At 45.2% G+C, this 12528-nt stretch overlaps 1 protein-coding gene across 1 annotated transcript in view; it reads right to left on the bottom strand.

Annotated features, from left to right (window-relative positions):
* Positions 1 to 3863, bottom strand: part of SYNM (synemin) — an 84728-nt gene extending 80865 nt beyond the window's left edge. Inside the window, exon 1 of the mRNA XM_078683131.1 lies at positions 2947 to 3863. Within this exon, the coding sequence (XP_078539257.1) occupies positions 2947 to 3747 (801 nt within the window). The 5' untranslated portion in view covers positions 3748 to 3863. The remainder of the gene's footprint in view (positions 1 to 2946) is intronic.
* Between the last annotated feature and the right edge of the window lie 8665 nt (positions 3864 to 12528).

Here is a 12528-nt window from a genome sequence, read left to right on the forward strand (position 1 = left end):
TCCAAGATCACGGCTGTTGCGAGGCGCCTGATACACATCTGAGGTCTCAGTCACAAGCCTCCTACCATATTCCACATTTAGTCATCTGAAACTATCAAAAATGGTGAATATAACATAATCATGATCGAAGTAACGAGGAGCGACAGCTGAAAGACTTTGTTGAGGTTTCGTTGGGAGATAAAAACCTAGCTGATCCAATTTTACACATGAATAAGCATTTCTATATATGGAAATGGAAATGCCACATTCTTATGTAATGCGCAGCCAGTAAAAAGCTACGAACCCATGGAAGGAATAGTTCAATAACCTTTTTGTTTTTCTCATGGATAATTCTGGGGCCGTCCTGTTTCTATAAGATTCCACCTTTAGCAAACTAGAGGCCAAGTAACAATAGAAGATTAAATCATTAGCCCAGGGTCACACCTGTTAGTCAAGTGCAGAAGCCCGGATTAGAACACAGATCCCAAGTGATTACTCACCAGAACCATGACTTTGTAAACTATGTAACAATGTATGCGAATCAGACGGTAAACCCACTTCCCACCAGTATAATAGCCACTTTAAGTTCACACTCTAAAGTTGTAGCTTCACGGTAAAGCAATTAGTCTTATTGTAATGCAATGAAACTTGACTGCATACACCCAGGAGAATTCAGGGTGTGAAGTTTGGATTCACCAAAGGGACTCAGGGGCTTGAAATCCTCCTTCTCAGTTAGAACTTCTGTCGAGCAAAAAGAGAAGAGATCTTCAAATATATACAGGTGTCTGAGAGAGTTCAGAATATGATGCCAAGAAGGTCATGGCCTCTGTGACGAGACTGCCAAAGGAATGAAAATCCTATGGCAATCGGTATTAGTAGGGAAAACAGGGCGAATGTACAATAGAAGGTCAGAACTGCAGCATATAATCGGGGGAGAGCCAGAACAGAAGCAACCCCAGAATAATAATGGTAATGGAACAGAGCAGAAGAAGCAATGAAAATGGAACAGGATATCACCAGAACTGGAATATAAAAGAGACCAGGACTGAAAAAGCCAGAAAGTTATTAGAAATGGAACACAGTGAGGACAAAAACTAAATAGGAACGGAATCTGCCTTTAAATATAAAGGGAGAAAAAAGTGCCAATCAAAAAAGTGAGAACACACAAAACAAGAAACATTAAATCATTTGAAAAAAGTTTGGAGAAAACAGACAATATTAGACTAAAGGTACCAGAACGGAAGAGGATAGAGACAGAATATATTAGGTTAAGAGATGGTTAAGGACTAGAAACCGTCGGGACTTAAGGATAGTAGCATGGGTTGACACTACAATAAGGGGTGAGGCAAGTGATTGACACTTAGACCTTGGGATAGGGTAAGGGAAAACCCTTAACCCTTGTTTAGGATAATGGTTAGTTTGCAGCTCAGGATCATTGTTGGGGAGGGTTACAGGTCAGGTGTGGGGTTATGTTTAAGGAGTCTCGCTTCGAGTTGAGTGAAAAGCATATAGAGTCAGTTATGTTTACGTGACAAGTTGCATGATTTAATTGAGAAAAAAGTATTCCTATACCAGCCTAGACAGCAGTTTAATGACGGAGTCAGACAGAACTGTTCCAGAACAGACTGGGAGAGAACTGGGCAGGAAATATAACAGTGCTAGAAATGACAGCAAAACGAAAAGATGATATAAATGGAACTGAACCTGGGCAATAACAACGCAAGTGCACAACCACCACAGAACCAGATGGGAACAACCTGAATAACAACGGAACTGGAGTTGAATCAGAACCATAACTATTGTCAGAAATGCACATACTCAGAGCTGTGCTATAAATTTAACAAAACCAGGACAATAATAGAAGTGGAGCAAAACTTGATCAGCGCAGAAATAAAACAGAATCAGAAGAGACCCAAAAACTGATACGACCCAGAAGATGTGCAAGAACCGGGACCGCCCAGTGATAGAACAGGATGAGAACCAGAACTAAAAAGTAACTGGAACATAATAGACTGGCACCAACCAGGAAACCCATGTGGGCCATTAACAGATAGGAACTGGGCCAAACCAAGACCAGAACAGAACCCAGATAAGGCTAGAACTGGAACAGACCCAAAAGAGTCGCAGTCCTGGGATAGACCTGGAGCAGTGACAGAACTGGAACAGAACCAAAAGAGCTTCAGAAATGGGAGGACTAGATAGAGTAGAACTGGCCTACTGGGAAATCAGGCAGAGCCCCATGGCTGGACTGACAGGCCAGTGTGTGGGTCAGTGTTTTGGCTGTTTGTGGCCCAGTTTGGTCTGGCTGGACGATTCTGTTGATTTCCTTGATATTAAAACGAACATTGTCTGCCCCAAGCACATATCCATGCAGTCTTCCATGACTTGCATAACATTTATACAGCATGCCTTTACAACCTCAAAACTGCCACGATTTGCAAACATGGCCACTTTTTAGGAACTAGAACATAACACACAATGGAAGAGCTTGTATAAAACCACCACAGTGCCATGGCCGTAAATTACCTATACCATTACCGGGGTCTACTAATAAAGCAGCCAGGCAACAGGACCACCACCTTCAGAGAACTGGATCCCTGGTAGACCCCGGGAGACAGCGAGAACACTGCCAGACCTAGAACGAGACCAGAACCACAGTAGAACTCCAGAAGTGCCAGAACTGGAGCTGTACAGGAAGTGTGCCAGAACTGGAACCAAACCAGAACCGTGCCAGAAGATGAGTTACACTGGAAGGGGGCAGTTTCACTGCTATGGCTCTCATGACTTCAAATGAGAGTTGTGGGTGACAGCTTGCCAGGAGAATGTAGACTGGCTTAGATTGTATTTCCCTAATCGTGGAATGTGTGCATGGAATAGAGGGCAGGTGCATGGGCTGGTTGGCATTGCATGGAAGGCAGTCATGCCACCATCTGCACATGTCTTCAAACCTGGTACATATCTACAGACCTGGTACTCCTCCACCTCCACGATGAACTTCTCCTTCATGCTCCTCAGCTCTCCCTCCAGGGCCTGGCGGATCCTGTCCAGCTGCGCCGCCTCCTTCCGCAGCTCCCCCATCTCCAGGCCGTGCCGCCTCTTCTCCTCCTCCACGCCGGCCAGGCCCTCCCCGCTGGCCCCTATCATGTCCTCCAGCTCCTCCACCTTGAGCTGGTACTGCCGGAAGGTCTCCTTCCAGGACTCGGAGACCTGCAGGGCGTAGCTCTCCACCTCGTGCAGGGTCAGGCTGGGGGCGGCGCGGCGCTCGCGCCGCACCAGCTGCACGGTGAGGCCGAGCACGCCGCCCCGCAGCTCGGACACCTCGTGCTCGCAGGCCTCGGCCAGGGCCCGGTGCTCGGCCTGCAGCCGCAGCAGCAGCTCCTCCAGCGCCCGGCAGCCGTGCTCGGCCTGCTGGAGGTCGGCGCGGTGGCGGCCCAGCTCGCGGTCCAGCTCCGCGCGGACGGCCTGCACCTCCCCGCACAGCAGCTGCAGCAGCTGGAACTCCTGCCAGAGGCCGTCTCGCTCCACCTCGGCGCGGGACCGCTGCAGGGTCAGCTCCTCCACCTGCCGGCGCAGCTGCCAGATCTCGGCCTCGTAGCCCCGCTTCCACTCCACCTCGCGGCCCAGCCGCAGGCTCTCGATCTCGTCCACCAGGACCTGGTTCTCCTGCTCCAGCTGCCGCACCCGGGACAGGTAGACCCCTAGGCGGCTGTTGAGCTCCTGCAGCTGCACGGCCTGCTCGTCCATCACCGCTGCCCTGGGGTGGAACATGGCTGGGTCTTTCCAGGAGGATGCTCTTTCTGCTCAGCGGAGCCGGTGTGGCACTTGTGCTGCTTCTGCTGCACAACTTGCCAGCACTGATGCCTGCGCCTGCCACCAAGTTTGGAATAATAATCACTGGAAAAAGTTATACGAGGAGGAGTGAGCTTGGCACCAGGCCTCCTCATCAGCAGGGACAGATTCCATCCTCAGTTAGGACAAGGAGACACTGCCCTCTGCTGGAGCCCTGAGGGATACCGAGCGAAAAGAGGAAGCTGAATGAATCCAAGTGATTAGGAAGGTGATTTTCTTTAAAACATAAATGGCATCACAGATCACAATACATTATATTTCCATAGTTCGAACTGCAGACTGGGCTATCGTTCAGCGCTTAAAATTAGTTGTCTAACTAAAAGCCTGAAGCTGAGAATCGAATAGCTGACCAGAATGCGGGCGAAACCAAAAACAGCGCGGATCAGTTGTTTTTTAAAACTAAAGCGCCAAAACTGATAAAACTCAGTTTATAAAACGGACCAAAAATCTCACAATGTGTCCCATATTGATTTCACTGCTCTTATTTTCACCTCCAACTCCTGAAAACTAGAGCATTATAATGAGAAAAGTAAAAACTAGAAGCAATCCACAGTTTCATTGCAATTTATCAAGTCCAATTTTTGATGAAGAACACGATTTAGTATTCACATTGGGAAGGATAAATATTAAAACAATTTGCTAATGCGAGTATCGTTATTGTGACCAAATGTTTTCAAGAATAACAATTCAGAGGCGAAATTCTTAAGCTAGTAAGCGCGCATAACATGCTTTAATAACACAGTTCAGCACATTCATTACATTGACAAATAAAGAATGAACGCCTGAGGGGCGCCCAGACTTGTACACTTTAGTATGCACTTAGCTATCAGAAATGTCTACTGACAACTTTCCATTTCCAGTACATTATTTTTAGCACATTTCTATTTGCAGGGCATCTCTGCACATTGATGCCAGGTGGCCACAAGTCATGCCAGTCCTAGCTTTTTACCCAGCAGCACATTGCACTTTGGGAATTGTAATTCCGCTTTCAATATTGTACATGTGTGCTACACATGCAACCTTACAAAGTTCTCTTGGCCGAAACGTCAAGACTGGATAAAGGTGTCACACATGGCATTGGGTCCCTTCAGCCCCTGCAGTGCAGGGGAAGCCCAACACTTCAGGGGGCCCTATTGAGCCTATGGACAATGGATATCTGTGAGGTATGGGAGACTCATGGGCCCTTCATCTTATTCTGCGGGGGGGGGGGGGGGGGGTGTCCTCTGATGGTTTCGGAGACTGGGGTTCTTATGATGAACCCTTGTAGTGCACTGTGACTTGCGGCGCGCAGACGGAGCTGGCAAGCAACAGAGCACTGTACATGCAGAGGAGAAGGGTGAGTGCAGGGACACGAACTAGTGTGTGTGTGTGTGTGTGGGGGGTGGGGTGGGGGTTCAGAGGGAGGGCCCTTTCTATTTGGTGCCGGCCGCCTGAGGGGGCATGGGCTCCAGAATGTCGTAGTCAGAACATCGTCCGTAGAAATATCGTGCCTTAAATTTCGTCTACCAAATACTGCCCCTTTGGCGTTAATAATAGAACATATCCACACACTGCAATTTTATGTCAAATACAATATTCTGACATAAAACCCTGCTGGTGTCAGACAAGGTGTTGTTTGAGGGATGTGATGTCAGCTACTTTCTGGAGTGCCCTTTGTTTTTGTATTCTATGTAGATGTCTATTTCAGTGCAGCGATGTACAGAGAGCCGTGTAGGATGTAAGAATAGAGTGACTGATTAGTGAGCATGTGAAGCTGCTGCCCCCCCCCTACCCAGCAGCCAATGTATCACAGCTGTCCCTGAGTGTAGAAAGGCACCTCTTGTTGACCTCCTCAATGACAAGGTGGCAGCTGGCGCTGCGGCCCCTTCTGGCTGAAAGGACATTGGCATAACAGGATTAAAGGAGCAATCTAAAAATACCGATTTATTTGTAAGCAATATCGAAAGGTGACATGGCTAAATTATTCTAAGAGTTATATAATAAACTTCCAAGAGTAACATATTTCAGAAGACTACTTAAGTACTATGTGTATGTAATTAACGTTAGATGCCTTCAATGAACTGCATGAATATATAGAAACATGGGAACTCAGGCCAAGAATTCTTATAAAGTCATGAACAGCTAGGCGACCGGCAATTTTTTCATTACACCCATTTGGGGGTACTTTATTCCATATATGTAACCCCTTACATTCTGTATTCACAGAGGGAGACTAATGTCAGAAATCAAACATGCTATTTTTCAATACAAAAACATTCAAATGTTTGTGCAGCACATGAACAACATTATATAAGGGAGTCGTGCTCATTATCCAAAATAGAATATTGTGGAATAATATAATCTAGCCAACATATTAGCTTACGTAGAACACCAATTAATTACACAGTGTAAGCATTTCATAACAAAGTGTTTGTTTACAAACACTTCTACTGTGACTTGAAGCTAGTAGTTTCTGCGAGCTACAAAGCTACAAGCCACACATATTTCTGCGACTCCATTTTATCCGAGCACACGTGCCATTTCTTCTGGTGAGATGAAAACAGAGAATAATATTGCAGTAAAGATAGAGGTGGAAAGTACAGCACGATTGCTCAACACCATGGAGTTTCTCTTCATCTTGATCTCAGATATGTAATGAGCAACAAGATCGGAAAAGTACCAGAAGAACCACAAGGAGGAGCCACAGACCTGCTTACCTGGCGTTTTCCTCATATTTAATCTGGACACTTGATAGCAGCACTACAAACTGGTTTATGATTTGTGTTAGCGCCATGATACCCTAGTGGGATGGCAGATGTGGTTCACAAAACAAATAAACATTAACAAACTATTGTATGGGGCTGCCCTGAATGCAACTGCATTCAAGTCACTGTAATAAATAATGATTAATGACAAAGACAGACCCTCATACTCCATGCTCCAAAATTACTCTTACCACGGCCCTAAAACGGTGAAAAATGGACTGGGATCTTGTGGTGATTTATTTCGTACATATGTCATTCATGTGCGTGTCTTCAATTTACACCCAGGCTTGTTACCTCTTAAGTTTATCTATAGGATATTTGAGCCAAAGTCTCCTTGAAGGCAATGGCCACAGAGCATGCCACTCTGCTCACGGCGTCTGCAGCACAACATATCAATGTAGGGACTTATACAGAAACATAAGGATTCACCATGGATTGTTGGAAAGGAAGGCTGATGGGTAAATATCTTTCTGCACCTACTTGGTCGCTGCAAGCCCGGAGAGTGTCCAGAGTGTACCATGGGAGGAGGAAAGGTACCCACAGTTCTGGACTTGATAATGCACAAATGATGTGCAGGCAACTGTAGTCAGGGAGCTGAGGCTCGCATGTGCCCGCCAGTGGTTTATTCTTGCTGGCAGGCTTGTAGGAGGCGACATTAAGGAAAGCGGAGCGCCCTATGCGATGCTAAATATGTTCCTCTCTTTGCCAGGATGTGTGTTCGCTGGGGGATGTTGTTTCTCTCTCGGCCTTTTACCGTGAGACCCAGAGCTTTACACAACCACGGGCAGGCCTTGCAAGAAGAGGGAGGGAAGAGACAAAGGGGCAAGAGATTTTTGCTGTGCTTGAGAGCAGTAAAATAAGACTCATGCAGATCTGAGAATGTCCCATAAACCTAAGCCACCTTTCACTTGCCTGCAGATATTGTAAGTGCCGGCTGGTCTGGGGGCTCTTAGAGGGTGGGAGACTTCCTGCAGAGCTGCTACAACATGGAAGATTTTGTGCTGTATATTAAAAATGCTCCAGAGTGCTGCAGTGCACCCTGGACTTAACAATGAGGGGTTTGGCTTCAACATGCTACTCTACAGACGCACTTCTGGATTACCAAATAGGCAAAGTAGGCATCGGCCTATGGGCCCCACTCCTTTTAGGGGTCCCGCAGCAACACATCAAAATAATTTTGATTCAAGCTTGAAAGAAAATGACGGTTTCTTACATTCTTTCCAATTCATTTTTAATCACATTAATAACAGTTAATGTTTAGTTTTGTGTAATAAAATTGGTTTATTAAAATTCATGGTTGGTAAAATTAAAAACGTATTAGGAGCTAATTTGAGAGGGGGACCCCGAAATTTCGACTGCCCAGGGGACTCTACAGATGTTTAATCCGGCACTATACAGGCGCTGAATACCCTAAAATACTCATGAAAACAGCCTGGCTTGGGTACTGGACTTCCTCAGCGTAATAGGGGACTCTACAGATGTTTAATCCGGCACTATACAGGCGCTGAATACCCTAAAATACTAATGAAAACAGCCTGGCTTGGGTACTGGACTTCCTCAGCGTAATAGGGGACTCTACAGATGTTTAATCCGGCACTATACATGCGCTGAATACACTAAAATACTCATGAAAACAGCCTGGCTTGGGTACTGGACTTCCTCAGCGCAATATGGCGCTGACATAATATTTTCTGGGGTAACTCTTTGTTCCCTATCCAGCCCTATAAAAATGCACGGCGAACACCACATTACACTTTACGTCATAATATACCGGTGTTAAAGGGGACGGCAGTCAAACAAACAGGGAAAAGCTCTGCCACGGATCCGAGACTTTACAATACTGTCAAGATAATTAGCTCAGCAGAGCAAAGAGCAGTGTTCCACATGGAACCAAAGCTCAGTGCAAGGCAAAACATGCTGACGGGTCCGGGAGACCTGAGCCCTCGACGCCACATCTAACAGTAATAAGGGAGGCAGCTATTTGAACAGAACCGAAGTTGGGGGAATAACACCCTCCTGTCCATCTTATCATGGAATGTCGCAGGGCTAAAATGAATGCTCAATTGTAAAGCAGCGTGTATGCACCTTCGAGAAAACGACATACTTTGTCTATAAGAGACATGGGCCACTGAACCTATAATTTTCTCAGGTTACTATGAGATTCACACTGCAGCAATAAAAAGTAACATCTTCGGGAGATCAGCAGGTGGGCTCTCAATCTACATCAATCACAACCGTAAAATAGAGGTAAATTCAATAGAAACAAACTCTTCTAATCTTCAAGCAGTACTGATCTCTGGACTCAAAAGTAACAATAACTCTATTTGCTTGTTGTTAATCAATTGTTACATAAATCCTGCCACAAGGCAAAAAAAGCAAGCAATAAAACTATTATCCAAAAAAATGGACCATTTGATAATCAAATATGCCTCTCATCTCCCAATCATCGCAGGGGATATGAACATCAGGGGTCTGGGAGAGGGTATGAGGAACACCCCAAACATAACAGAACTGGTGCCTCTACATCGGTTGTTGTTTGAGCATAATATGGTTTCCACCCATGCCTCCAAGAAAGCAGTGCTCAATGGCTTCCCTTGCCCACCTTCAAGAGCAAGTCAACAATCGATTACATTTTTATCGTCAAGAAACTTGTATCATACTTCAAAGACTTCGAGGTGGGATACAGGGAGGAAAGTGATCATAAGCCATTGAGGGTCACATTTGACATAAACGGAAAAACCGCAAAACACCCCGGAATATTGGGCTCTTCAACCGAGGAAGACAAATACACAGTATTGAATAGAATAAAATGGACTACAAAATTAAGTCCAGTACTCATGGAGTGGGTCACCCATAAAGAGCAATGCCAAACACTGGCACCTCCCCTGGAGCATTGGAAGGAACTACTTGAGGAACTAAAATCGGTCCTAGGACAGGTCAGTGGTAACCCGAAAGCTCAGGGCCTTTACCCGCAAAACCACCCATTACAACCAAACCCCAGGGACTTAGAGCAAACCAAACGGAGTCTCTCAAAGGCCTTGAAGGCGAGAAGAAAAGGAGTGACAAATCATCTTAGTGTGGAAATAAAAGTGCTACGTAGTGAACATAGGAAAAACATATGAAAATATGGGAAATACGAACAAAGAAAATCGAGGCAGAGTGGCTGAAAATCTTTAATATGCTTAAAGAAAAGGGTCATACTCGACTCTGGAGATACATCAGACAATTAAGCCACACTGGCCAAAGCAAAGAAAATGGGGTGGCAGCCGAGGAGTGGGTTAAGTATGTAAAACAATTGTACACAACAGACCAGGAAAGGAGGGTCATGCAAGAACAACAAAATTTACTAGACAAAGAAGAAGAGGACAAATGCCTGTTTATTAACACAAGGGAGATAACCAACTTGATCAAGTAAATGAGGACAGACAGTGCACCGGGCCCCAACGGAGTGCTAGCGGCAGTGTTCAAAGTGTCATACGGATTCTGGGCGAACCAGTTAACCCCACTCTTCAAGCATGCCTTTGAAACGGCCTCCATTCCATCATCATGGAAAGGCTCAATACTTTTCCCTATATATAAAAAATGAGACCGCACAAAACCTGAAAATTATCGGCTTGTGGCTTTGCTAGACATCGAAGCAAAGGCATATGCTAGAGTGCTGCTGAAGGAATTAGAAAGCTGGGCAGAGGAGCATAACATCCTTCCATTTTTCCAAACTGAATTCAGACCACAATGTTCCACAGTAGATAACATCATAGCTCTGGGATACCTGTCCAGACGTGCGACCCAGCCCACTCAACCCCCTTTGTTTTGCTGTTTTGTAGATTATAGTGCAGCATTTGACCGAGTGGGACTCCATACAACGGGACCTGGGTACGGATTAAGACCAGTCAAACTTCACTGACCACTAAGGTTCCAAGTATAGCACAGACACACAGGGAGTCTAACAGCCGAAAAGATAAGCTGCGCTGTCGAACCGAACTATCAAAGTTTCGGAGGGCTAAAGTCACCTAAAGACAGCCTGGTAAACAAATAAGTGAGCATATTGTTAAGAAGCATACAGACACTTGTGGGTCATCTACAGATTGGTTGGCATAGTCCGAACCATGACGCAATGGGTTACCATCAAAATAGACTTGATGATCAGTCCTATCATCTGGCCATACCCAGGTGTAATATAGGCTGGTCCCCTGATCATTGGGACTAGTAAGCCACACCATTCGTTGCTGGTTATGGATATGTTCCTACCAACATATATGAGCCACCATCTGATTGCTGATCTTTTAATGGTTAGTGAAATAAAGTGCAACAAAACAAAATATCAAGTGTGGTGAGATTAAAATAGGATGGTGTGTCCCTCTTCCATCAATTTTATTCTACGACTGAGCTACACCTCCTAATTAAAACTAGAACAGTGCAATGAAGACAGTCAACAAATATCCGTCTGATAATGGGCCAAAATGTTTCTGCCTATCGGGCAACCTGTCTCATGGCTTTCATCAGGGCCTCTGTTCTTATAATCGTTGCACTCAGTGACTTATAAACAAATAGAAACACAAATAAAGAAAAAGGTTGGGATGATCAGCAATCAGATGGTGGCTCATATATGTTGGTAGGAACATATCCATAACCAGCAACAAATGGTGTGGCTTACTAGTCCCAATGATCAGGGGACCAACCTATATTACACCTGGGTATGGCCAGATGATAGGACTGATCATCAAGTCTATTTTGATGGTAACCCATTGCGTCATGGTGCGGACTATGCCAACCAATCTGTAGATGACCCACAAGTGTCTGTATGCTTCTTAATAATATGCTCACTTATTTGTTTACCAGGCTGTCTTTAGGTGACTTTAGCACTCCGAAACTTTGATAGTTCGGTTTGACAGCGCAGCTTATCTTTTCGGCTGTTAGACCCCCTGTGTCTCTGTGCTATACATGTAGTGGTTTCTGGGGATATTAACCAGGGCTGGTCTATAAACTCTGAATCCCTGTGACCCTCATTGAATGGTTGTTTTTTGACACTAAGGTTCCCACAAATAACGGCCTTAAACAAGGGTGCGTTCTTGCACCTTTACTTTTTAACATCTACACATCCGACCTGGGTCAAGCACTGGAGGGGGCAAATTTAGTCATTCCAAAGTTGGGCAACGTGCGGCTTCAAATCCTTCAATATGCTGACGATCTTGTAATTTTGGATCACACCAGGATAGGCTTACAGAAAGCCTTAGAAGCGCTACACAGGTTTAATCAAAAGAATAATTTACTGGTAAACCAGGAGGAGACCAAGATCCTCATCTTTGGGAAATACCATCGAAAGCAAACAGCCCAATGGCGCCTAGGTGACCAGCAAATCAGATCTTGCAAAAATTATAACTACCTGGGTCTCAGGCTCACGGAAGGGGCAAAAACAACAGCTCATTTGAAACATCTAAGAAATAAAGGGGCAGGAATCATCTGCAGTCTGAGAAGTCTCAATAGAAAATTACATAGCCCATCTACGGAATCCATCTTGAAAGTCCTAAAAGCAAAAGTAGTGCCCTCAGTCAACTATGGCCATTTAATCTTCCCTGGTGCCCTTACCAACTTTTACATGAATTTCCAAATTTCCGTATATAAGAAAGTGTTGGGCATCCCACGACAGGCCAGGAGAGCTAGAGTAAGACTAGAGCTGGGTCTTTCTCGCCCAGATATCTCCTGCCTGGGAGACACAATAAAATACTATATTAGCACTTTGAGAGCTCCAGCAACAGCCTTGAAAGCGCAAATTAAAACAATCTTCGAAGAAAGCGGATCCCCATGGCAAGCCCAACTGACAGTAGCGATTCATCTGCTAGAAATAGAGGTGCAAAACCTGGTCAACGCTAATATTCCAATAGCTGCATGGAAAAGAGCAGTGAACAGACAGGTCAAGCATATATCATTCGCAAGAGATCTCGATAGCCTGCATCAC

The sequence above is a fragment of the Lissotriton helveticus genome, chromosome 3_1, assembly GCF_964261635.1.
Source record: "Lissotriton helveticus chromosome 3_1, aLisHel1.1, whole genome shotgun sequence".
NCBI lineage: Eukaryota > Metazoa > Chordata > Amphibia > Caudata > Salamandridae > Lissotriton > Lissotriton helveticus.